Below are 27,424 nucleotides of genomic sequence, written 5' to 3' on the forward strand. Positions count from 1 at the left end.
GACTATGACAACTACAATAAAAAATAATATGTGATGAATTAATTTGGTATCTATATGGTGTAAGTTCTAATATGTGATTTGTCCACTCTTTTTTTCTACTTAAGGGACGACTCCCTTATTTTGGCTACTTTAATTTAAAAAAATAATACTCTTATTTTCAATTATTTTGTTTGTAAGACTTCCAAAACCTAAGAATAAGCTTTTCACTCACTAGTGTGGAAGTACTAGAAGATGAAACATTATATTTAACATCTTCCTTATGTTGCTAAAGAATTATATTTCCAACCTTACAAATTATATATTTATTGTAAATTAGAAAAATGTATTAACTATAAAATTAATAAAAATATATTGAAATAACCTTCAGTCTTTTCTATTTGACTGCTTCTTTAGAATTGTTATTATATACTCAAATAAAATGTCATCTTTGTAAAAAGTGAAATATATACAAAATCTACCCAAGTGAATGCATAAAACTTCATAAAAATAAATTGAAATAATTTTCAACATTCTCCATTGAATTTGCTTCTTTGAAATTGTTCATTTTAACATGCAGAAATAAAATGTCAATCTTCATAAAAATATCTACATAATGCACAATAGTAAATACGTAGAATTTCTTTCATCCTGTAAATAAATAATAGTTTATGTTTTGGGATGCTTGTCTGGAAATGCTTCTCTACTTAGTGTTGTTTTCTGTGGAAATGTTGTCAGTCGCACTTTACACTGTTATTGAACTTTGTCTTCCTTGTGCGGTCTCTTACACAAACAAGTTCCTCCACCACCTCTTTCATTGACGGTCTCTTCTTCCTTTCAAAATGAAGGCATTCTTTTCCTATGCATGCCATATCTTCCATGTCTTGCAGGTTTTTCTCCTCCAATACTCTACTATCAAAGATTTCTGTGAGGCGATTACTGTTGAGTCTAGATAGGAAAAGACTAGACAAACTCATCTCATCCTTTTTCCTTTCTTCAGAGAAGGGCTCAAGAGCTGTTAAAAGCTCAACCAGGACTACGCCAAAACTATACACATCGCTTTTCTCAGTGAGCTGATAAGTCTGTAAGTACTCAGGATCTAGGTAGCCCCTTGTGCCCAATATATTATTAGTGCTCACATGTGTGTTGTTCGAAGTGGAGATAAGACGAGAAATCCCAAAGTCTGCAACTTTGGGAGAGAATTTCTCATTCAAAAGAATATTGGAAGATTTGACATCTCGGTGGAAAATAGGTTGAGATGCTCCAGAATGAAGATATACCAAGGCCTCCCCTGTTTCAATTGCAATCTGCAAACGTGACCCCCAAGATAGAATTCTCTCTTTAGAATGTAAATGTTCAAACAGTGTTCCATTTGGAACAAACTCAGATACCAACAATGGAAACTTAGTTTGGATACAACACCCTAACAATTTCACTATGTTTCTGTGATTAATTTGGGAAAGAATCGCAACTTCATTGAGAAACTCATAGTCATCCTCTACATTTATAGCGTGGTTGGATTTTTTAATAGCCACAACAGTATCATCTGGTAGAACTCCTTTGAACACAGTTCCAAAGCCACCACTTCCCAACACCATTTCTTTTGAATAATTACTAGAAGCTTTCTCCAATTCTTTGGCAGAAAAAATTCTCAGGATCTCTCTTCCCCCAGTAGAAGCTATGTGCTGCTGCAACTGCTCAAAATACTTTGCCTCCACTACTTCCAAATGACGTCTCTTAAGCCACCAAACTAAAAGAGAGGCTGCCAGAGAGACAACCACAAAAGAAGTAACAGATCCTGCATATTTTACCAGATCAGACGTTGAAACAGAGATATAGTGATCTTACACCCAATACAACAATAACACAAACATACGAAGTACATTATGAAATATTTCGTTCACCTATGACTGCAGGAAAGACAAGGGTATTTGAACTGGTGGACTTGCATCGTGTTCCATTATTAAACCCATCTCCCAAAAACCCTTTTGTGCATGAACAGTTGTAGGAACCTGGCAAATTATGACATATTCCTCCTCCATCCTCTCCAACGCACTTATTCAACCATTCATGTTTACATTCGTCTATATCTGAACATTCATGATGATGATTATGATAAAGAGATTTGAGATCTAAGAGAGAAATTACTATGAAAGATTAGTTCAAAAGTGGGGAGATAATACCTGTGCAATCAGTGCCATTAGAGTAACCATTTCCTTCAAAACCAGGAAGACATCTGCAAACGTGGCCATTTCCCGTGGGGGAATCAAAGCATTCTGCATTGGAGGAGCAAGAATAATCGCCCGTTGCTTTAGCCGTGGAGCAATTCCCATACCCAATACCCCAGTTAAGGCGGAGACCATAAGAAACATTCCAACCTTGTCCCCAGTTAAGGATTGTTCTATTATCGACCACCATGAAGGTGGAAGGGTCCATTATGGTGGAGAAACCGCAGATTTTGGTGTGGTTATCGTTGGACAAACGAATAACACTGGCTGTGAAATTAATCAAGGGCATATTATCTGGGAGATTAATTTCACAACAGCCAAGGGGACAGTATGGTTGATTATTATGAAGGTCACAGATTGACACACATCTGGCCTCCCCCAAACTTCCAAAACTGTAGGTGCCGACTGATTCACAGCCAATAACAACCAACCTATTGGAGTTTGAAAGGGTGAATGGCTCATCTAAAGGCAGCTGAAAGTAGTTCCTCACCTCAGTGTTTGGATCACAGGTATAGGCATAGATGAAATAAGAATCTATAACGAGGTGACCCATGTAATCCATCTCCATGATCTTGAAATACGGACCATAATAATCACTGTAGTTGCTTAGAAAGGCAGAAAGATATGCAGAATGCATCCCCATAGAATCCTCCTTACATGTGATCTGAAATCCAGGGTACCCACATTGAGAATTATCAATCCAAAATGGGTAACTCACATTCATCCAACCACATCTTTCAGGAACACACTTTGCAGTGGTAAAGCCCACCAAAAAAAGACAGATTAGAATGCGAAGCACAACTCCGCAATGCATTTTGACTTGCAAAAATATCTCCTGTTTGAGCTAAACTGGCTACTCGATCATCATAACAATGATAGCTAAAAGTCGTTAAGTAACTTGCAGAGTTCATAGGTAAAAGGACAAAACTATAAGAATATGCTATACACAATGTGAAGTTCCCAAGTGCTGTATGAAAGAAGGTTGAAACTTTATGATAATAAAGTAGTTGAGTAGTGATTTCTCATTAAAGTGGGCTTTTGCTATGTCCATAAGATGACAGAGAATTGAGTTGGAGATTTTCCTTTTTTTTATTTTTTTGAAAAAGTAAAACAACCATATTCTAGAGGAGTATTATAGTTCATAAAATAACAATATTATATAGAATAGTCATACTCTAAAAAGGGTTATTGGGGTACTGGTTTGACACTTGATAAGAAAATAATTGGTTGTATAGGGGATAGAGAAATAGATTTAGTAGTAGTTGACCCAATTTCATGTATGTAGAACTTCTAATTCATATGTAGAAATTCACCATTTTTTGTGAATCTTTGTAGGTGACTGAAGAGCTTAAAGCTAAGGTTTAGGTGTTTCAGCATTTACCCAACTCTTTGTAGACATCGGAAATCTTATGTCCAATAGCCACTCACAAAAAATAAGTACTTTTTGCACAAATGAACCAATCAGCAACCAAAAAAACTAAGAAATGATCAACTATTAGTACATATGTTATCATAATCTATAACAATACCATAAGAATCATTAGACCACAGTTAGATCTCTTCTCCAGATAGTAAAACCTAAAAAATCTATAGATGTACGAAGCACTAGAGGATTCCACAAAAAAAAAAGCAATAGTAAAAATTTATGAAAATAAAAAGTGAAAATAAATAACAGACAAAATCCACAAAAGGTGCTTCTTTATCCACATATGACCATCAAAAATTAGTTCTTCCGTCATATCACATGGAATAGGAGGTGTACAGTAGAAAATCAGTGTGTAATCAGTGTGTAATCAGTGTCATATTGTCAAGCAGCTAAGCAGAAATCAAACATTCATCCATCGTAAATTTGTAATGAAATAATTAAACGAATCAAAGGTGAACAATTCCTAAAAGAACACAATGTATGTTTATCCGCGTTTGAAGTCCTCGCGCGGAGGAAATGAAAAACTATTAGTAGTGGCAAATATCTGTAAAGTAGCGTTTCAATCATATCACCAGAAACAAATCTTCCAACATGCTGAAGAAAATATGTTGGTGTTGGTAATATGTTTGAACTTGGCAGTGGGAGATGAGCAGTAGTCCTGATTGATGGAGTCCGTGTGTTGAAACTAGTTATGATTGATAAGATGTTTGGCACATATTTTCCACTGGTATGATTGAAACGCTGCTTGACGGATTTTTTCCTCTAACATTTATTCCCATTTTCCATGCACCAAGGCATTCAAACATACTTTCCACACAGTGTGTGGGGGGCATCTTGTTGAAAGGTTCATGAATGGGGTCCTACCGGTGAAAATTCCTTTGAGGTGCATATGGGTGTAATGATGGTCTTGTTTCTTTTCATGGACTTTTTGTTGAGACACTATCTACTCCTATCAATCACTTACAAATATTATTTTGTTCTAATAGTGAATGACCACTAGTACTATTTTGTATTGCTGTCCACCTTTTATTCTAAGTCAATTTAAATGTTTTTGTTGAACTAGTTTTATTCTAACTGAATCTTGGTAATACAAATGTCTGTTTTGAATTAGTTACGATTTTATTTGTTTCTACTTGAATAAGGACACACTCAAGTAAGGACTAATGTTTTTACCTCTTTGAATGCTTATGCTTGACAAGTACACTATTAGATAGATAAATGATTTCTTATACTAGTCTCTAACAGCTGGATTTCTAAAATAGAAATTGGGATAATCTTATTTATTAGTCTATTATACTTTTTTGTCCGTAATGATTTTCTCTTTTTTCCAATTGATTTGTCATATTTTTGTTGGTGGCATTTTCAAAATTTCCTTTAAAAATTAAGAAAAAAGATTTCTTCCATTTCTCATTTTTGACATTATATTTCATCTTAATGATAGATCATAGAGTGTAATATGAATTGTTGATGTTAAAAAAACTAATACAATATAAATTAGAAACTTACATTTATACTACATAGATTGTGGAAATTAGATTACATTAAAAGAATTTCTGACCAAATGTTTTGTTTCCAAGATTTCCATGGTTATGTTGTATTTGGAAAACAAATCTACACTTGTGTACACATGTTCGCTGTATAAGTGTGGAAATTTATTTGACTCATCCATAGATAGACACCATAATGGTATTGACCACAGCTAATAGAGATGCTTTGCCATGCACAACTGCCTCTGAACATTTCCAATCATCAAAAGAAAGAAATATATCCAGTCAAATTTTTGAAAGAGCGTAAAGTTTAAGGCTAGGGGAAGGGAGATGGGGTCACAATTTGGAATCCCATAGAATTAATGTATAATTGCTCATAACTAGATATGGAAACAAGATGCTTTTTCCCTCAAGATGATGATTTATAATCTTATGATTTCCATTGAAATACAAGCAATTTGTCATTGCAATGCTAGTTGAAGTTCACATTCTCAACAACAATAATCCATGTGTCTATGCCATGATTGAACTGGGATGATAGGAGTTTTCGGGATGGAGTCTCTGAGAAGTGTTGGCTGCCGGCTGGGCTAGGATTTTTCCCCTAGCCTGTTCTTGGTGTTTGATCTTTACTATTTTTCTGTTCTATTTGGATTGTTAGCTACTGGACATAATTTGCGTCGGTGTTTTTGGAGATCTTCTGCAGTCAATTTTGGATTGGGGGTTTTATTGTTTGCATGGCAAGGCCTGGGATTTCTTCTCCGTTGGTGAGAATAGATGGTTCTTCTCCAACTATGCATGCAATGCGATCTGAATCGTTTTATTCAGGGGAGAGCTCCAAGCTGAAAAAAGTTAATGGTTGTCTTCCACGTAGCCATGATCGCCCTGTTCTGGTTATTCCTCCAACGGCTGTAATGGAGGACATTGATTATTGGACCAAGCATGCTTTGATATGCAAATTTCTTGGAATCCGGATTTCCCTATCCGCTCTTGAGGCATGGATCCGCCGCTCTTGGCAGGTGGAAGGCGATATGGAGATTATGTTGGCAGGGAATAGTTATTTTTTTGTTGTATTCTCTTGCATGTCTGATCGTGATCATGTTTTTGAAGGAGGCCCTTATTTCTACAACAATGTGGGGTTATTTGTCAAACCTTGGCATTCAGGTTTTAATTCTGTTGAGGATCTCCCTTCAATAGTGCCAGTTTGGGTTTGCTTGCCTCGTCTTCCCTTGGAATTTTGGCGTGAAGACATCCTTCGACAAATTGCTGCTTTGTTGGGGAAGCCAGCTGCGATCGCACATCAAACCCTCGATAAAAATGTTATTTCTTTTGCTAGAATTTGTGTTGGAATTAATTTGAATAACCCATTACCAGATTCTTTGAAAATTTGTCTGGGGGATTCTTCTTGGGTGCAGCAGTTAGATTATGAATCCCTCCCTTTCCGTTGCCGGATTTTTCATGAGTATGGTCATTTACTGCGGCAGTGCCCCCGTAACTCGAGTTTCAAAGGAGTGGATCGATCTACAACTGGAAATGCTGGTGGTTTGGCAGATACTACAGGGAAAGGACAATCTCAAATGGTTAATACTACCAAGGGGATGAATCCACAAGATGCTACAGGTAAGGGTAAGGCTCCAATGCAGGATAAGGATGGATTTACCCCTATTTGTCCTCGAGCTAAGGGACGTGGTCAAAAGAGGCCTTTGAAAGAAAGATTATTTGATTCAAGTTTTAACCGTTTTGAGGTGTTGGATAGTATGGTTCTAGAGGAGGGTATTCCTCCTCCTATCTCTTCTGATCCAGCTTGCCCAGATGAGAGATCTGTTCCTAATGATGCTTGTGGGGCATCTCAAGTTGTAGTATATCAGAATTGTGAGGTTCCTGTAGCTCCTGTGACAGCGGCTCTGGTGACTCCTGCAGTGTTGGAAGATGATGATGTTGTTTTGGCTGACTTGGTTAAGGATGTGCTACCATCAGGTAAGGGCAAGGGATCTCCTCTCCCCTTGGGGTTGCTGGCTCGACCCTTTAAGTGGGCTTCTTCTTCTCCCCCTCTAAGGAGTGGGCACAAAACAGACCAAGAGAAGATTAAACTCACAGGAGATATATTGATTGAGTCTGGTTCAGTGAAACCTTTGGATTCTCATTTTCCCAAATCTACCCAATGATGATTATTCTCTCATGGAATGTAAGGGGGTTGAATAGCATCCCTAGACAAAAGGCTATTCATAACTTGGTGGTTGATCATAGTCCTGATGTTTTTTGTATCCAAGAGACTAAGCTCTCTGTGGAGTCTATGGTCCAACATGCCTCTAGTATTTGGTCTTGTGGCCAATGCCAGTGTGTTGGGGCAACAGGCAGTGCTGGTGGTTTAGCTATATTTTGGGATCCTCAAAAAATTTCTCCTCTTGGCTGGATGTCTTCTCGCTCAGCTCTCTCTATGGTAGCTTCCGCTCTAGACTCAGGAGAGGTAATCATGGTTACTAATGTGTATGCACCTGTTGATCTTGTGGGAAAGGAGGAACTTTGGGAACATATTCAATATGTTAGAAATTGTCATCCTTATCATCCTTGGGTGTTAGCAGGGGACTTCAATTCAGTTTTAAGTCTGGAAGAGAAGCATGGTGGTTTGGCTAGATTGGGGCCTTCTTCTGCTCTTCTTCGGCAACACATATCTCTTTTGCATCTCTCTGATGTTAAGCCTTCTAATGGCCTCTATACCTGGAATAATCACAGGACTGGTGTTGCTGCTATCTCAGAACGCCTGGATAGATTTCTTGTTTCTTGCTTCTGGCTTAGTGGCACCCTTACTATCTCTTTAGAAATCCTTGATTGGAGGGGTTCAGATCATTGGCCAATCAAATTTTCCACTATAGGGGCTTATGTTCCGAAGCATCCTCCTTTTAAGTTCCAGTTGATGTGGCTTCGTGACTCCTCTCTTCATGATTTTGTTTTTTGTTGGTGGAAAGATGGTGCCCCTGCATATGGTACTGCAATGTTCTCATTTTCTAAAAGGCTTCAATATGTTAAAAGGAAGCTCAAGATATGGAATAGGGAATGCTTTGGGAATCTTCACTTTATGAAGAGGCTTGCTCAAGAAAATCTTGATGTCATCACAAGGGAGATTAGAGATCGAGGTTTCTCGGAGGATCTTGGCCAGGCTGAATCCCTTGCTTCTAGAGCTCTAGAAGAATGGGAACTTCGAGAGGAAATTTTTTGGAAGCAAAAGGCTCGAGTTGATTGGCTCCAGGAAGGTGATTGAAACACTGCCTTTTTCCATAAAACAGTGCAATCTCGCCGGAATCAGAGCACTATCTCTTCTTTGGTTAATTCTCAAGGTATCCAACTGAATTCCTTGCCAGCTTTGTTCCAGGAGGCTATTTCGTACTTCTCTACCCTCTTCTCTGAGGACTCTCCTCCTGCTGATAATGAAGAAAATATTATTTTGTCCTGTATTCCTTCCCTTATCACTCAGGAAATGAATGATTATCTCATGCGTCCTATCTCTTTGGAAGAGCTGGAGGCGGTGGTCTTTGGCATGCCTAAGGGGAAGGCTCCTGGTCCTGATGGTTTTCCAGTTTAATTCTTTCAGGAATTTTGGGACATCATTAATCATGATTTGTTGGAGGTGGTTAAAGAATCCTATGCTAGCAAGAAGATGCTTCGAGCTTTGAACTCTACATTCTTGACTCTTATTCCTAAGAGAGAGGGTGCTAATCAATTGGAGTTTTTTAGACCAATTGCCTTATGTAATGTGGTCTACAAAGTTATTACTAAGCTAATTGCTGAGAGACTGAAAAGGTGGCTTCCCATTATTATCTCAGAAGAACAAGGTGGTTTTGTTGCTGGAAGACAAATTTTGGATGGGGTGGTTATTGCTACTGAGGCTATTCACTCTATGGCTACTTCAAGGGAGAGAGCCATGTTTGTTAAGCTGGATATGGCTAAGGCCTATGATAGAGTTAAATGGACCTTCCTAAGGAGTATTCTTCTTTCTTTTGGATTTAGCTTTGACTGGGTGAGTTGGATTATGAGTTGCGTTACTTCTGCCTCTTTTTCTATTCTTATTAATGGTCAACCTTCACAACTATTTGGTGCTTCTAGAGGCCTCCGCTAGGGTGACCCTCTCTCCCCATATCTATTCATCATCATGGCTGAAGGCTTGGGCAGATTCATTAAGCATCAGGTGTCCCAGAATTCTATTCAAGGCTGGCGGTGGGGTAATGGCTTACCTTCTCTTTCCCATCTTCAATTTGTTGATGATTCTGCTCTTGCCGGTCTTGCTAGGATCAAGGAAGCTGAAGCCTTTCGACATGCTTTGGACGTTTATTTGGCAGCTTCAGGCCAGAAAGTTAATGAGCACAAATCTTTCATTTACTTTTTTAACACTCCTGATTCTATTCAGCATAGGATTGTTGGTATCCTACGGTTTCAGATAGGTTCACTTCCTTTGACTTATCTTGGCATTCCTATTGCTATTTCCAGGCAGCCACGTCTCTTCTGGCAAAATTTGATTACCAAGCTTCAGGATAAGGTAAATCATTGGACTCATAGATGGCTTTCTACTGCTGCCCGGGTTACTCTTCTTCAAGCTGTTATCCAAGCTCTTCCTACTTATAGAAGCATGGTTCATGCTGCACCTATTTACTTTCTCAAGGAGTTTGATGCTCTTTCTCGACAATTCCTTTGGAGTGGTAATTTTCATAGTACTAAATGGAGCTTGGTTAATTGGGCAACTGTTTGTAGGCCTAAAAAGGAGGGTGGTCTTGGTCTTCGTTCTGCTCTATTGAGTAGACAAGCTTTGGCTGCTAAACTTTATTGGCGATGGTGCTCTGGACAACGTCAACTTTGGGCTCGTATTATCACTCATAAATATTTTCATGGTGCTGATCCTTGCTCTGTTTTTGCACTTCCTCTTGAAGGTCATGGCTCAATGGTTTGGCATACTTTGAAGACAGGTGCGATGTTGGTGAAGAGGGGTCTGTTCTGGATATGTAAAGGAGGTTCTCAGGCTTTGTTTTGGTCTGATGCTTGGGATGGATTCCCTTCCATTTTATCCATATACCCTCATCTTCAGCCTCTTTGTGACTCTTTTCTGGCCACTGGATGGGATAAAGTGGCTCATTACAAGACTCCTTATCAATTGGGACCTGTTGTTGGTTATAGATGGAAGCATTCCTCTGATTGGCCTCCTGGAGGTACAGACATGGATCGTCAGGAGCTTTCTCAAATTCTGGCCTCTAGAGAGTGTTCCTCTTTGCTTGGTCCAGATGTATTGGCTTGGGGCGGTACCTTGTCTGGTAAATATCACGTCTCTGCTGGGTATCAGGAGATAACTAGACAATTATTTGGGGATGCTGAGGTCCCTTGGTGGAAGCAAGTCTGGAATAAAGTTTCTTGGTCCAAGTGCAATTTTTTCATGTGGCTAGTGGCTCACAACCGTTGTCTTACCTGGGATAATCTTTGTAAACATGGATTTCAGGGCCCCTCTTATTGTGTTTTGTGTGGTAATGGAGAGGAGTCTGTCTCCCATCTGTTCTTCCATTGCTCCTATTCTACTCAGATATGGCACCTTTGGTGGAGCGCTTGGGGTTGCTCTTGTCGGCATGCTTCCTCTTTGCCTGAGTTCTGGGCTCGCTTGGGTAGTGCTCCCTCCAAGTCTTCTTCTCTCCATGTTGCTTGGATTGCTGGCCCATCTTTCATGCTTTGGCATATCTGGTTGGAGAGGAATCGTCGCATATTCCAAGATGTTCGGCTTGGTGTTTTGCATCTTTGGTGCAAATATCACATTCTCTCCAGGAAACTATTCTTGTGAAGTGTGAGCTTGATGGGGGTATGGATCCGGTTGATCTTGCTATCTGTAATCACCTCAATTTTCATCTGCAGGATGGGGTTGCGGCTCATAGGTTTCCTTCTATGTCCAGGCAGCTTCACCATCAGAGGAAGGGTCGGGTTAACCGGGATGGGCACTGGACTCCTCCTCCCTGTGGAGTTCTGAAAATTAACACTGATGGTTCTTCTCGTGGGAATCTTGGTCCGGCTGGTATTGGCGGAGTGGCTCGTTGTAGTTCTGGGAATGTTAAATTTTTCTTCTCAATTCATAAGGGTGATTATACTAACAATCTCATGGAAGCTTAGGCTATTTTATATGCTGTGGAACAGTGTTGCTTATGGGGATGGAGTAAGATTATTTGTGAGTCTGATTCCCAAGTGGTGGTGAACATGCTTTCTTCGCAAGAGCTTGAGGATGTTAGTTGGCAGCTGGCCACTGTTGTTAAGCAGATTCTTTTCTTCTCTTCCTCTTTTCAGTTCATTAGGTTCAAGTATATTCCGTGAGAATGGAATAGACCTGCTGATTGTTTAGCCAAATGGGCTTCTAGTCATGATCCGGGTTGGAATATTAGGGATAGGGGGCAACTGTCCTTTGAGATGGTGCAAGAATTTGATGATCTTGTTGCTCAGGATCGAGCTCCTTGTTGAGCTCTCCTTGTTGTATTCCTTTCTGTCTTAATAAATTTTTACCCCTCTTTTTGCCATGATTGAACTCTACTATTACAATTGCAACAAATTAAAACTTGATCCCCAATTTTTTTTTCGGTAAATTATTTAGATCGTCGTCAAGTAAGCTCTCTTAATGAACAAATTCAATAACTCACAAATTCAACAAGTGCCACATAGTGGCATGTATTTGCCATAATTTATAATAGTTTAATTAGATAGAGTACTAAAGTTAAAAATTTGATAAAATTTAATATAATTTTATTAATAATTAATTAATATTTTAAAATTTGATTTATTTTTAAAAAAAAATTATACTTTTACATTAAAAATTTAATTTTTAATTTAGAAAGATTTAAAAATAATTATTTTATTTTGAATATTTAAATATTTGAAAAAATAAACTTAATAAAAAAATTTATAATTAAAAATATTTTCTAATTAAATATAAATGTCATCGTACTATTATAACTAATTAAGTTCTATTTTAAAGTATTAATATTAAATTTAAACTAAAAAAATATTATATAAAATATTATTCATAAAAATATAATCACAAGATATTATAAAAGAAAAATATATTATTAAAATAATTATACGAGATTTAATAGTTTTATATAAATTTGTTAGACCTCAAATGTATAAGCTAATAGAATTCAAATAAAATAAATTGAAAAATTAAAAAATTAAAAATATCACAAATAAACATTACAAAACTTAAAAATATAAAATGAAAAATACTTACATTTAATTGATTAAGATAAAAAAGATTAATAACTAATTACAACAATATAGCTAGAAATCATTACAATCACACGAAAGGCGAGTTAATTTGAAACGGTGCGTCGCTTGGCAACCTACAAATAAAAGTTTGCATCGTATTTTTCAAAACGCTATCCTGAATCCAAAGAAGCTTAACATTTTCTCTCGTTCTTACTTACCCTACTATTATGGAAATGGAATTACTCAAGTGCTCTGCATGTCGAACAGTTTTGGCCGACTCTGGGGAATGTAGATGTGACTTCAACTCTGATGTCGATGTAGCATTATATAGACATAATTTAATACAAGTGATAAAAGGTTGTATTTCAAAAGGGGCTCCCAACCAGTCAGAAATGGCTCTCACTGATTTGCCTTTCCATGTTCGTGTGGAAGGCAGAATTATCAAAGAAATATGTTTGTACCCTAATTGTATTCAAGTCTTTGTCAACAGTTTATGTTATAAATACACAATTAATGCAACTTCAAACCCAATTGAGAGTGAGAGAGCCGAAAGTGGTAGCACTAGCCGGCAGTCTCACACTCTTCCTGTGAGGTTAATTTATATTCCAGAAGATATAGTTATGCAAGCTTCATGTTATCCAGATGCAATTATCCAAATTCCTGGGCGTGGATTAAATTGGCAACAAATACTAGAAGATATTGAGTCAAATAGGGCAGACTTACAATGGCGTGAGATCAACCTATTTACCCACATCCATGGTTCAGAGGATTTTCAGTTGACTGATTTCATTGATTGGTGGCTTCATGTTCAAGGAACTGGCGATGTAATTGATTATAATGATCCTTCTGAAGATTCAGATGATGTGGACGGTCCTCCTCCAGCTGCGAGGAATGCAGTGGAGAATTTAGAGAGAGAGACAATGGAGGAGAGTAGAGACTTCATGTGTTGCATATGTCAGGCTACTTTGTTGGCTGCTGAAATCTCTCTGAAAATGCCATGCACTCATGAATTCCACGACCATTGCATTTTGCAGTGGTTGGCAGTTTCAAACTTTTGCCCAACCTGCAAGTTCGAACTGCCCACGGGCGACCCAGATTATGAAGAAGAAAAACAAGGGAGAAATAATTGATACATATAGCCAAGAGTTTTGTTCTTCTTATAAAATGAGATATTCCTAAACAAGCTTGATATTGTCTGCTTGACAATCAATTTAAACTACGGATGTGCAATCTTAAGTATAATGTTATGTACAGAATTTTATATCATGTATCTGTAAGTTATAAATAAATATCCATTTTACTTTTGGGAATGTTTAAATAGATGAATAGTTAAAGGGTATATATGTTGTTTTTTTTAATAATATTTAATAGTTTTCGCTTTTGATAGTTGAGAGGAACTTCTGAATGGTATTGCTTAATCATAATTGATATAAAGATTTGGATTAGATCTTTGCCCCAAGAAAAGACATGCAATATTTAGATTGTATATGAATTTAATTTAATATTGTTATATAATTATGAAGATATGTGTTCTAATATTTAACATTAAGAAAAAATTAAGATATATTCTTAAAATTATAATTTATATTAAATGGTTCTTTTATATTAAATGGTAATAGAAATATGGGAATTGGAATTGTTATTTTGAAATAGAAAATAAGGATATATATATTCTTATTCTTGTTTTGTTTAGTGAGAATTTATTCACGGATCAAAGATTTATGTTTTCTAAAACTATTCCATCTATCTAAGTGGAATTGCAAATGCTCATTTTTGGACCAAAATTAAAATACGTATTCCTATTCACAATTTCGATTTGGTGCACCCAAACAGAGAATTCAAAATTTTAAGAATTTACATATGCCTATTCCACTCATATTTCTGCTGCTAAACTGGCCTAAGTTTCAATCAAAAGATATATTTCTAAAATTATCATAAAATATATGCAATTGTGGTTTATACTAGTAATTGGGCCACTACTATCTGAATTAGGTGAGCTGTCAACAATGTCTAAGAGATCTTCAAAGAAAAAAGAAGAAGATAAAATTAACCTCTACCATGTTTACAGACAACAAGAAAATATCACAATGTAGGCCACATGATGATAGCATATACAGCTATGAATTAACTGTGCATTTAGGACAAGTTATTATAAAAAAACTTTGGAAGAATCAGAATATAAGGCAAAATCATAGTTGCTACTTTCAACCAATTTAGATATTGCACGAATGAACTTGATGATGCTTTATATCTGAAACACCATAAGGCACAAACATGCAATATATGAACTTTTTTCAATGAAGTATTAGTACCCGATATGCCTTGATCAGTATGATGTCCTTAAGCCAAAGGAAAGAAACTGCTTTGATAAAAATGCGAAATATAGAAATTCATACTGTAAACTCTCGAAGAAGGTCTAGCGCTCTGATAGTGCTATACCTTAGATAGGGGTGCTATCAGAATGGTAACTCCTTCCCATTAAATTGGAATGTTTCAAATGGTGACGAGTCACAAGCAAAGATGACTACAAATTGATATATGATATCTGCTGGAAGGTAGTTTATGATATTCCTTCCTTAGTATTTCAAGTGATGTGAATACAAATAGTTTATATCATTCCAAATTACTTTAATTAGATTACTAATACTAAACATGCATCCATGTCATTCTCCTGTGTTCAAGACTTTTACAATGAATCAGCCAGAGCTGATTATGATAGAGAGAGGACGATCTCTCTTATCCCTCCTATTTCAAGTGGAAACTATATAGTGGTTGGGTTGTTAAATTTGTTTAAAACATTAGTATACCATTGATTCAATGGCACTTTTTAACCCATTCCATCCAATTTAATGTGGCAAAGTTTCCAAATTATTCAAAAGAGATGCAAGTAAAGACTAGCTTCATGGTAATGACCGATAATAATGAAGAGCTTCAACAAGAAACAATGTCTTTTAAAAATGTAAATAAGAGTAGTTCATCACGAGAGAACCAAAACTGATTTAAAGAGGAATCTAGCTTGCATTGAGCATAAATTGATGGTATTATAAATCTCCATAATGCCTGTCTTAATCACTTTGATCATTTCTTTGGGTTGTTTCTTTCGAGACGAAATTTGAAATGCTTGATTGGGAATATCTACAACCCAATTTTCTTTTTCCTTTGATCCAAATAAATCTATAACATCTTAGACTTCTTATTCCTATTTCATTGTATGTTTCCTTAGAAACTGTAAAAGTATTGTAGGCAGTGTTCATCAACTAAGACATTCAAATGTATGAAGAAAGGAATTTGAAATGCTTGATTGGGAATATCTACAATCCAATTTTCTTTTCCTTTGATCCAAATAAATCTATAACATCTTAGACTTCTTATTCCTATTTCATTGTATGTTTCCTTAGAAACTGTAAAAGTATTGTAGGCAGTGTTCATCAACTAAGACATTCAAATGTATGATGAAGGAAAATGCACAAGCTCAAACATCAAATGTGAATGAGAAAATAAAAATAAAATGAAGAGCTTGGTTAGATAGTTGTAAGTTTTTCAAATAAAGTTTTGTATGGAGCTACTAATATTAAAATTGTTTACAATGTCAATGGGCCCTTGGTCTACTATGAAGTTGAATGGCTCACAAAGAGCTCACCAGGGATCAAGTCTTGCTGCATGCAAGGCTCAAAGACATCATAAGGGATGAGGCCAGGATTGAGAAAATTTGACAGTATGGATGCTCCTTAGTATGAACCTCCATAAAAAAAATAAAAAATATTTACAATTATTTGTAGTGAATGGGATACCAAGATAGGTTCTTAGTCTAAGAGTTTCTCAAGTAGCAACCTAGAATATGTTTATTCAAATATTAATAAAAAATAATAAAGTAATCTCCAATCAATGATAAAAGAATAATAGTTTAAATATTAATAAAATCAAAATTTAAGTATGCACATATCAATAATACACATTATTAACTAAATCCAAAATGATAAGAATCATGTTATCAAGGGCTTAAAATTTAACAACCAATATCTCATAAATGAACAATGGATGGATGTGCTTCATGATGATATAAAATTAATGTTCTTTCTCATGTTAGGAGTATGCTATTGGAATTTGTGAATCAAATCTGATTGCCCAAGCCTTTATCCACCTCACAAAGCTACTCATTAATTACCACAAGCTTCCAACAACTTATTCTTTTTGTCTTTATTTGCTAGCAGTTGTTAGCAGATCTCCTAGAAGCTTTCATCAGCTTCCTATAGCCATCAACAACTCAAATCTGGCCTATTTGCTTAGCAATTATGTTTTTGAGCAGCAACAAGTAATTATAAATAGAAGATGAATGAACAATGTGTTGGAATTATAGATGGAGTAACTGAGAGGAGGGGGGGCAGGGGGGTGTGAATCAGTTACCATAAAAAAAAATCCACAAATCCCTTAGATGTCTTTAATACTTATTTACTGCTGATACTCGGTAAACACTGTAAGAATGCTATAACTCAGTAGATTAACTACTTACTAATAATCTAGCATTTATAATTATCAATATGCATTCAAAAGTTAAATAAAATGAACACAAAAGACACCAGATTTAACATGGAAACTCAATATGAGAAAAACCACCAAGTAACTAGCTACCAATTTTTCACTCTTTTGAAGTGAGCCCTGTTAGGAGCCAACCCTGTTAAAGGTTACAATACACACTGTTAGGTGTGACCCTATTAGAGGATTTAATCACCCTATTAGGAGTGGCCTTGCTAGAGGTCTTTAGAACAATTCAACTGAACTATCACCTTGTTAGAGGATTTACAAAATGGCTCTTAAACTAACTCTGTTTAGAGATTTGAAATCACTGCTACAATTGTTAGAAAGTAACAATGAATTGACCTGAATTAAGATGCAACTAGTTTTGCTGATTATAGGTCTCTATTCATCATCATTAGATCCTCTTTGATCAGGTATAGCTTTGTTGTTCCTCAATGATCTCTGATCATTCTTCAAAATTCGTTTCCACAATAATCAGTCTTCATATGACATCTAGTCCATCCCTCACTTAGAATTTGTAACTTGACTTCTTATTTATATCATTCAGATTATCAAGTTGGCTCATTCACATGTTACATCTATCATTAAACCATACATTAGTCAGCTACAAATATTACTTTAGACAAATAGACGTTATTTCAAAAATCAATGAAATCCTTCATTGGCCAACCCTGCTCGGTAGATACTGCTTCCAAAATTTTTCTAAGTTAACCATCTTGACTGGGTTAACATTACAACTTCTACAAAATCCTTAGGTTACTGAGTTAACTCGGTAAGAGCTAAATTTCTTCTTTGTCCGTGAGAGCTCAGTAAGAACTGTTTCTTCCATATTTCCCTTTGATGATCGAGTGAGCTCGAGAACAACTGAATTCCTTGAAAGTTTGGTAACAACTGTCTACTTTCTTTACTAACCTTCTGAGCTCGGTAGACTCTATCCTTTTCCTTGCTAACCAACTAAGCTTGGTAGACTCTGTCTGATGACTGATATGATATTTGTGTGACATCAAAGACAACATACAATTGAACAATTGTATCCAACAATCTCCCTCTTTGGCATTGATGGAAACATAATATGTCATAGCAGAATAAAATTTGAAAACAAGTCTTTACTGACAAAATACTTCACTTTCTTCTTCAAACACAAAAAACTCTCTCTTTCATAATAATCTCTCCCTCTTACACAAACTCTTATTATATTGCAAATTTCAGAAAGATATGACAGTATATTCTCCCTCTTTGACAGCACATGCCAAAGATAACATAAATCAACTGAATAGCATTGTACCTGATGTACTGATTCATATGCAGTGTCTTCATTACTTAGTTGCATCAATTGATAGATCTTCAATTCTGTTTTTGTTGATGCATCACTAAAACTATATTTTTGTGAGCTTCAAATAGGGGAATGACCCCTAACTTACCTCTAAGATACAATAATGCATCCTTAGGTAAAGGCTTTGTGAATATGTCAACAATTTGTTCCTTTGTATGGACATATTCCAATCTGATTTTCTTTTCTTGTACCAGTTCTCTAACAAAGTGATACTTTATGGCAATATGCTTGGTTTTTGAATGCATCATTGGATTCTTGGAGATAATTAATTGCACTTGTGTTATCACAAAACATAACAATAGGTTCTTTGATTTCTTGCTTCATACCTTCCAATAATTATTTGAACCACACAATGTTTGAACAGCTTACTGCTGCTGCAACATATTCAGCCTCTGCTATGGATTGGGATGAACAATTTTGCTTTTTACTTGTCCAATAAACCAACCTTTTTCCAAGAAAGAAAGCTCCTCCACTTGTGCTCTTTCTATCATCAACATTTCCTACCCAATATGCATCAGCAAACACTTTTAAATCCAGATTTCCTCAAAGTTTATACCATAATCCATAATCTTCAGTTCCTTTTAAATATCTCATGATCCTTTTGATTGCCATCATGTGATTTTCTTTTGGTTTTGCTAAGAATCTTGCCACAATTACTACTACAAGGGCGATGTCTGGTCTTGTATGCACTACATACTGCAAATTTCCAACCATAGATCTATACAATGTCTGATCCACTTCCTTTGATTCATCATCTTTGGTAAGTTTCAATCCAGTACACATAGGAGTCCCAACTGGTTTGTAGTCTTCCATACCAAAATTTTTTATTATCTCCTTGATGTATTTAGATTGAGTGATGTAGATGCCATTCTTACTTTGTTGAATTTGAAGACCAACAAAGAATTTGATTTCACCAAACATTGACATTTCAAATTCCTTGTTCATTTGTTCTGAAAATTCTTTTCAAAGATCATCATTTCCTGTGAACAAAGTATCATCTACAAATATTTTTGCTAAAACAATCTTATTATCCGGTCCTTCCTTTATGTACAAACTACTGTTATCATTAGTTCTTTGAAAACCAATCTGAATAAGATAGTTATGCAATCTATCATACCATGCTCTAGGGGCTTGTTTCAGACCATATAATGCTTTATGCAGTTTGTAGACCATGTCCTTCTTGTTTTGATCAGCAAAACCTTCAGGCTGTTCAATGTAAACCTCTTCATCCAATATGCCATTGAGAAATGCTGATTTGACATCCATTTGATAAACTTTGAATCCTTTGTATGCAGCATATGCAAGTAAGGTTCTAACACCTTCCAATCTTGCAATAGGAGCAAAAGTTTCTCCATAGTCTACACCTTCTTTTTGAGAGTATCCTTTGCATACTAGTCTAGCTTTGTTCCTTGACACCTTACCATCTTCATTTAACTTGTTTCTGAATACCCACTTAGTTCCAATCACATTTTTGTCTTTAGGTCTAGGTACAATAGTCCATGTTTTGTTTTTCTCTATTTGTTCTATTTCTTCATTCATGGCTTCAATCCAACTTTCATTTTCTAATGCATCTTTGACATTTCTAGGTTCAATATCAACAAGTAAACAAGTGCCTTTCAACTTGCTTCTTGTCATTGTTCCTTATGATTTATCTCTAATGATCTGATCTGGTGCATGATGCTTCCTGACATACTTGGCTAACACAGGCTCCTTTCCTTTTGAAAGACTACCATTGTTATCCTTCTGTGTCTCAACTTCTAATTTTGGATATGGTTGCTCGAGCTCAGTAGATGTTGATTTGATAGCTTCTATTTGCAACTTGGGTTCTTGCAACTTAGGAGGTATTAGGTCGGTCTGAACTTCCTATGACTCAGTTACTAAAGACTCTAGAGTTGAGGATTCCTGATTAATATGTATACTTGGCATTGTATCAGGTTCAATGTAAACAAATCTCCTATAGTCTTCAGGTTCCCTTTTTCTTTCTTCTTCAAATCTTTCTGCAAACTCATCAACTTTCACATGTGCACTTTCTATGACTTTGTGAGTAGACAGATTCAAACATCTATATGCTTTACTTTTGCAAGAATATCCCAAAAAATTCCTTCATCACCCTTTACATCAAATTTACCTTTTCAAAATTCTTTCAAAATGTAACATTTGCTTCCAAATACTTTTAGGTAACTTACATTGAGTTTGTAGCCATACCATAACTCATAGGGAGTCTTGAATGAGTCCTTTTTCAACTGTACTCAGTTCAAGGTATGAACTGGAGTGCTAATAGATTCTTTCCAGTATTTGATGGCAATGCTCTCCTTAATCATTAAGGTTCTTGCATAGTCCATGATAGATCTGTTCCTTCTTTCAGCTATTCCATTTTGTTCAAGAGTTCCTGGTGCTGAAACTTGTCTTTTGATTCCCCTTTCAATGCAAAAGTTATTGAATTCATGTGAAATAAATTCACCACCTTTTTCAGACCTTAAACATTTTATTCTTTTGCCTATTTCCTTTTCCACTCTAGCTAAATACCATTTGAATTTTTCAAATGCTTCTGATTTCTCTCTTAGGTAGATAATGGTCATCATTCTTGAATAATCATCAACAAAAAGAATGAAAAATTTCTCACTAGTATAGCTCTCAATGCCAATAGGTCCACACAAATCAGTATGCACAATTTCTAGAACTTCTTCAGACTGATAGTTCTTGCTTTTAACCCTAGTCTTTCCCATTTTACCAATTTGACAATTTTTGCATAGACCAACCTCAGGTTTCTTTATGTTAGGAATGCCTCTTACTTTCTTGAATTTACTTATTTTTACCAAGTTGTCAAAGTTTACATGAAACAACCTTCTGTGCCATAACCAACTTTCTTCAACTTGAGCAATAAAACATGAACACTCACCAAGTTCAAGATAAAACAAGTTACCTTTAGTTTGAGTGCCTGACCCAATCAAATTTCCTTTGCCATCCAACAGTCTTTCTTTTCCATGCATAAATTTCACTTTGAATCCATTATTGAGTAGCTGTGCCACACTCAACAAATTATGCTTTAGTCCTTCTACCCAATATGCATTATCACATACATGTTCCTTGGTCAGTGAGATTCATCCTTTTCTTTTTATACAACAAGGTTCATTGTTACCAAATCTTACACTGCCACCATCATAGTTTTCAAAGTGTTCAAACTTAGTTTTATCACCAGTCATGTGATGAGAACAACCACTATCTATAATCCATTTTTCATTTTGGCTTACATGAGAAATAAGTGCCATTTCTTCATCATTATCAGATTCATCCTTTACAACTATGTAAACAATTTCATCTTCTTCTTCATTATTAGAATCATTAGAATCTTTAGCCATGAAACATGTTTTCTTACCTTTGTCCTTGAATGATTTGAAGTCTTTCTTGCCATTGCACTTGTGACCCTTTTTCTCATCCTTGTTTTGCTTATTTGGGCACTTAGCAGCAATATGTCCAATTTATTCACAAGAAAAAAATATTAGAGGAACCTTACCTTTGTATTTTCCTTTGCCTCTTGAATATTTCCTTGCTAGCAGAGCTTCAACCACTTCAAGATCACTATCTGAACTCTGTTCTGATTCTTCATCACTATCTGATTGAGGATCCTTTAACTTGTTGCCTTTTTCTTTGAGTGAAAGGTTGGCTTCAAATGCTGATTCAATGTTTTTGGTAGCTGGAACATAATTATCATAATTGTCTAGCTCAAATGTAGTCAATCTTTCAACTATGGCCTCTAGATTTATCTTACGATTTGCTTCACATCTTCTTTCTTGAATTGCAAAGACTCTGATTGCATAAATGGGAAGTAGAGTTCTAAGAACTTTACTTATAACTGTCTCCTCCTTGATATCCCCTCCAGATGCTCTGATTGCATTAACACATGCTTTAACTCTTTCAACATATTTTGCAATGTTTTCATCCTCTCTCATCCTCATTTGATCAAATTGTCCTCTCAAAATTTTTGCTTTGGCTCTTCTCACATTATCATCTCCTCCATAGATTTCTTTCAGCTTGTTCCACATTTCAAAGGTGGTTTTTCAATCCTTGATGTCATCAAATTCTTCATAACTCAGAGCAAATGCTATATCTATCATCATGTTGTTGTGGGTCTTCTTTTTAGCAATATCATTGACAGATAATGTACCAGCAGGTTCTGCATATTTCTCATCAAGGTACTTCAGTCCTGTATCTCCAATAGAAGCTAGATGAAGTCTCATCAACCCTTGCCATGCAGAGAAGTTGTCCCTATTAAGTCTTGGAATTTCCCTCTTATAAGACATCTTGACCTTTGGCTTAGATCCTTGAAATATTTTCCTGCAAGCACCAAGAGCTCTAATACCAATTGTTGGAATTATAGATGGAGTAACTGAGAGACGGGGTAGGGGGGGGGGGGGGGGGGTGGTGAATTAGTTACCACAAAAATAAATCCACAGATCCCTTAGATGTCTTTAATACTTATTTACTACTGATACTCGGTAAACACTGTAAGAATGCTATAACTTAGTAGATTAACTAGTTACTAATCATCTGGCATTCATAATTATTAATATGCATGCAAAAGTTAAATAAAATGAACACAAAAGATACTAGATTTAACATGGAAACCCAATATGGGAAAAACCACCAAGTAACTAGCTACTAATTTTTCACTCTTCTGAAGTGATCCTTGTTAGGATCCAACCCTGTTAAAGGTTACAATACACACTGTTAGGTGTGACCCTATGAGAGTATTTAATCACCTTGTTAGGAGTGGCCTTACTAGAGGTCTTTACAACAATTCAACTGAACTATCAGCTTGTTACAGGATTTACAAAATGGTTGTTAAACCAACTCTGTTTAGAGATTTGAAATCACTGCTACAATTGTTAGAAAGTAACAATGAATTGACCTAAATTAAGATGCAACTAGTTTTGCTAATTACAAGTCTCTATTCATCATCATTAGATCCTCTTTGATCAAGTATAGCTTTGCTATTCCTCAATGATATCTGATCATTCTTCAAAATTTTCTTCCACAATAATCAATCTTCACATCACATCTAGTCCATCCCTCACTTATAATTTGCAACTTGACTTCTTATTTATATCATTCAGATTATCAAGTCAGCTCATTCACATGTTACATCTATCAATAAACCATACATCAGTCGGCTACAAATATTACTTTAGAAAAATAGATGTTATTTCAAAAATCAATGAAATCCTTCACTGGCCAACCCTGCTCAGTAGATACTACTTCCAAAAATTTATTGAGTTAACCGTCTTGACTTGGTTAACATTACAACTTCTGCAAAATCCTTAGGTTATTGAGTTAACTCGGTAAGAGCTAAATTTCTTCTTTTTCTGTGAGAGCTCGATAAGAACTATTTCTTCCATATTTCCCTTTGATGATCGAGTGAGCTCGATAACAACTAAATTCATTGAAAGCTCGATAACAACTGTCTACTTTCTTTACTAACCTTCTGAGCTCGGTAGACTTTGTCCTTTTCCTTGCTAACCAACTGAGCTTAGTAGACTCTGTCTGATGACTAATATGACATTTGTGTGACATCAAAGACAACACACAATTGAACAATTGTATCCAACACAATGAAGAATGATGTGTGAAAGATAACAACATTAGTGTTGTTCTGTACTCAATGCTTGCAACATCAAAAATAATATTTTGTACTTTATTTTACCAATGAATTTGCAACAGTAGTTTGTTAGTTTGTATTTCCCTGTTGAGTATTGATTGCTCCATAAAAAGTTAGCTTATATGCATCTTTGTATTGCTGCAAGTTTTGTTTGTTAAAATAGTCAAGTTGGTAACAAATGTAGAATTTAATTTTCAGATTTTATTCTGTAGTAATTTATTTCAAATTTTAATATAAAACAAGAAGATAACTTACATACTCTATTGATTTGTGTTTGAATTTCTCTTTGTTCACACTCTATCCTATTATTGGAGATATATGTATTTTAAATTTTAGGAGCGTAACTGTGAGGTTTTAGATTTTTATTGTGCTTCTAAATATCTCTACATGGTATTAGAGATATTTGGCCATTAATCCTAGTGAGATTGGGCACTTGAGTTTTCTAGGTATATGACTAGAGATGAAGGAAAGATTTTGTAGTACAACTGCTATCCTTTAATGGATAAAACTATCATGTTTAAGAGAGAAAAATAAAGACTATATATGACAACAAATGATTTATGAGATTTTGTGAAAAATGGTATCATAGATACTACTGACCCTTTCCACCCTTATAAATAATTAGAAGATTTAGTTGAGAGAGTCAAAAAGAAAATATGCAAATGCGCTAAGTATGATTGAAGTAGCTTAGACAAAGGCTAGCTTTATTTCTATGACTAATATAAGCTAATTATTTCAAAGAAGCTTGGGGGATATTCTTGAAACTAATTTCAAAAGGACTAATCACATTGGTGTTGTGAAGTTGCAAATGCTTGAAAAAGACTTTGAGTCTGATTTTATGAAGGATATTGAGATTGTTTTTGAGTTCAGCTCTAGAGTCTCCAGTTTGATAAATCAATCGAGAACTAATGGAGAAGAGATTAAAGAACAAAGAATAGCAAAGAAAATCTTGAGGAGTCTACCTAAAAGATTCTATACACTTGTTATTTCTATTAAAAAGGTAAATGATTTGTCCAACTTAATTGTAGACGAGTTAATGTGTTCTTTCCATACTCATGAGAAAAACTTTAATAGATCTATAACTTCTTCCCATGGTCAAGCTTTCAAGACTCATTAAAATACAAGAGGCAAAGGGAGGGAAGAAATAACTTTGGATGAGGAAGAGGTTGTGGAAGCTTTGGGCAAAGAAATGCTAGAGGAGAAAGATTAGTGTGAGTAGCTGGCCATGAGGGAGAAAACACCTCTTATAGTAGCTCTTGAGGAGAAAGAAGAAAAAGTAGTTTTGATAAGAGAAATGTTGAATGCTAAATTATTGTAATAAGTTTGGGTATTATGCAAGTGAGCATGTTGGAAGTTAATAACTCTACAACCTTCATCATGTGTAATATTTACTTGATGAAGTGAGCCCTAAAGTTTGGTATTTAGATAGCGACTATAGTAACCACATGAGTGGTAATGAAACTTGTCTACATTCTTTCATTGATAAGAATTATAGGTCTGAAATTAAGATGGGAAACAATGTTACTATTCCTATTGTGGGACAATGATCTATTACAATTCACACATAGAGGCAAGGTGAGAAGAAAGAGATTTCAAATGTGTATTTTTCCTTTGTATTAAACACAATCTTATGAGTGTTGGACAACTCATTCAAAATGTATACAAAGTGATGTTAGGAAATGATAAATGTATCATTTATGAGAAAGATGAGAGTAATAAAATTGTTGTAGAAGTTCAACTGATAATATTTCCTTTAAAGATTGAGACATGTTTGTTTTTCCAATTTGTAACTGCACCTCCCAAGAAAGTATGTACACTAGTAAAATAATAATTAGCTTTAAGAAGAATGATTGAAGATCCTTCTAGGCTATGAAATTTTAGGTATGCACATCTTGGTTATATTGGTTTAAATTTGTTTTCCAATAAAATAATTGTAGATGATTTTCCATTATTCTAGAGTCTAGTAGTAAGTGCAAAACTTGTATTTTGAGTAAACAACACAAGCAACCATTAATTTTGGTAACTCCATAAGGGAAAGAACACCATTATAGTTGGTGCATATTGGTTTGGTTGGCCTGATGACCATTATTGATGATTTTAGTCATAGGATGTCGGTATATTTCTTGAAAAATAAATCTAATTTTTTAAATAAGATTTTAGAGTTTAAAGCCCAAGCTAAAAAAGAAAGTGAACATTGTATTCAAGCGCTAAGTTTTGAGAGTATTCCTCCAATATTTTTGTAAATTTTTATAGGCAAAATAGTATAAAGAAGAAGCTTATAGAAAAATAAAGTGACTAAAAGAAAAAATAGAACTATCATTGAGATAGCAAGGAGTATGATGAAAAGAAAAGGTTTTTTGATTGAATATTGGGGAGAGGATGTAGCGATAACAATATATTTGATAAACAAAAGTCCTATTAAGTTAGTCCATGACAAGATTCCTTTTGAAGCATGGGAAAGGAAAAGATGGCTAGTTGAACACATGAAAATGTATACCAAAGGGGAAAATACAAAAGTTGGATGACAAGGTTGTGAAGTATATTAGTGGTTATAGTTCAGAATCCAAGGCATATAGATTATATAACCTTGTCACCAAGAATATCATCATTTCAACAGATGTTGAGTTTACTAAATATGAGTCATGAGATGTCTTGGTTGATACATCAACAAACATCTCAAGTAAAGTGCCTATTATTAATAAAGATAATGAGTTTAATGATTAGTAAGATGAAGTAGCAATAGATACCGATGGCTCTTGATATCTCCTGGTAGCTTTTGATGGAAATAGGAAGAAAGGGAAGCAACCAAAGATAGCCAAACAATTGTCTTGTGATAGTTCTTAATAGCTCCAACTTGATACATAGAGAGTTATAAATAGCTCTTAACAACTCCAGGTTGATACAAAAAGAGCTATAGATAACTTTGGCTAACTCTGGGTTGATACAAAGAGAGCTACAAATAGCTCTCGATGGTTTGTGACATAGACTACATAGTAAAGAAGTACTACCAGTGAGAGTTTTGATACTATTCTCAACTTCCTATTACCAAGAAAGACTAGGAGTCTAAGGAAAATATGTCAAGGGATAAAAGTAAAAACATGTGTCACCCTTTTACAAACGAAAAAGGCTAACATCAAAAAAAATGTTAAACTTCAACAACGTAAAAGTTATATTTCTGTTTTGAATTTTAAGTTGGTGTAAATTGATGAAATATGTATAAATGGATGAAGTTTATGTTATTTATAAAAAAAAAAATTAAAAAAATCAAAAAAGTATATTTTTTATGATTTTAAATGTTCTTTTTGATAGTTTTAAAAATTCAGCAAAATAGGGATTATAGTTCCCATCACAAAAATAATTGCAAATAAATGTTTTTCCATCTAAATTTGAAGTATGTTGTTGATGAAATATGTACCTAGAACTATAAAAAAGAAAGATTCAAAAATATTGTATATTTTTCTTGTTATAACTATTCCAAGTTGAACTTTTCATAGTTTAGCGGTTTTTTGTTCCCACTATCTTTTACCTACTAAATCCATCTTAATCCTTAAAAAAGTTACATATTAT

The 27,424-nt window shown here is 35.1% G+C and overlaps 1 protein-coding gene across 1 annotated transcript; it reads right to left on the minus strand.

The window, feature by feature from the left end:
- Window positions 1–487: 487 nt before the first annotated feature.
- On the minus strand, window positions 488–3,137 carry LOC149575482 (wall-associated receptor kinase 2-like). Its single transcript, XM_089815227.1, has 3 exons — window positions 2,160–3,137; window positions 1,881–2,066; window positions 488–1,774 (listed from the first exon to the last, which is right to left on the minus strand). The coding sequence occupies exons 1-3, from the start codon at window positions 3,016–3,018 to the stop codon at window positions 711–713; spliced, it is 2,109 nt and encodes a 702-aa protein (XP_089671353.1). The 5' UTR covers window positions 3,019–3,137; the 3' UTR covers window positions 488–710.
- Between the last annotated feature and the right edge of the window lie 24,287 nt (window positions 3,138–27,424).

Source organism: Cupressus sempervirens, chromosome 2, assembly GCF_028749045.1.
Source record: "Cupressus sempervirens isolate cs-2001-9-10 chromosome 2, ASM2874904v1, whole genome shotgun sequence".
Classification (NCBI taxonomy): Eukaryota; Viridiplantae; Streptophyta; class Pinopsida; order Cupressales; family Cupressaceae; genus Cupressus; species Cupressus sempervirens.

Bases quoted from the DNA above. Each gene is read 5' to 3' on its own strand.
- LOC149575482 (XM_089815227.1), bottom strand. From the start codon at position 3,018: ATGCATTGCGGAGTTGTGCTTCGCATTCTAATCTGTCTTTTTTTGGTG. The intron at 2,067-2,159 runs GTATTATCTCCC...ATGAATGTTCAG, and splicing joins TAATGGCACTGATTGCACAG to ATATAGACGAATGTAAACAT. The intron at 1,775-1,880 runs GTGAACGAAATA...TAAAATATGCAG, and splicing joins TGTCTTTCCTGCAGTCATAG to GATCTGTTACTTCTTTTGTG.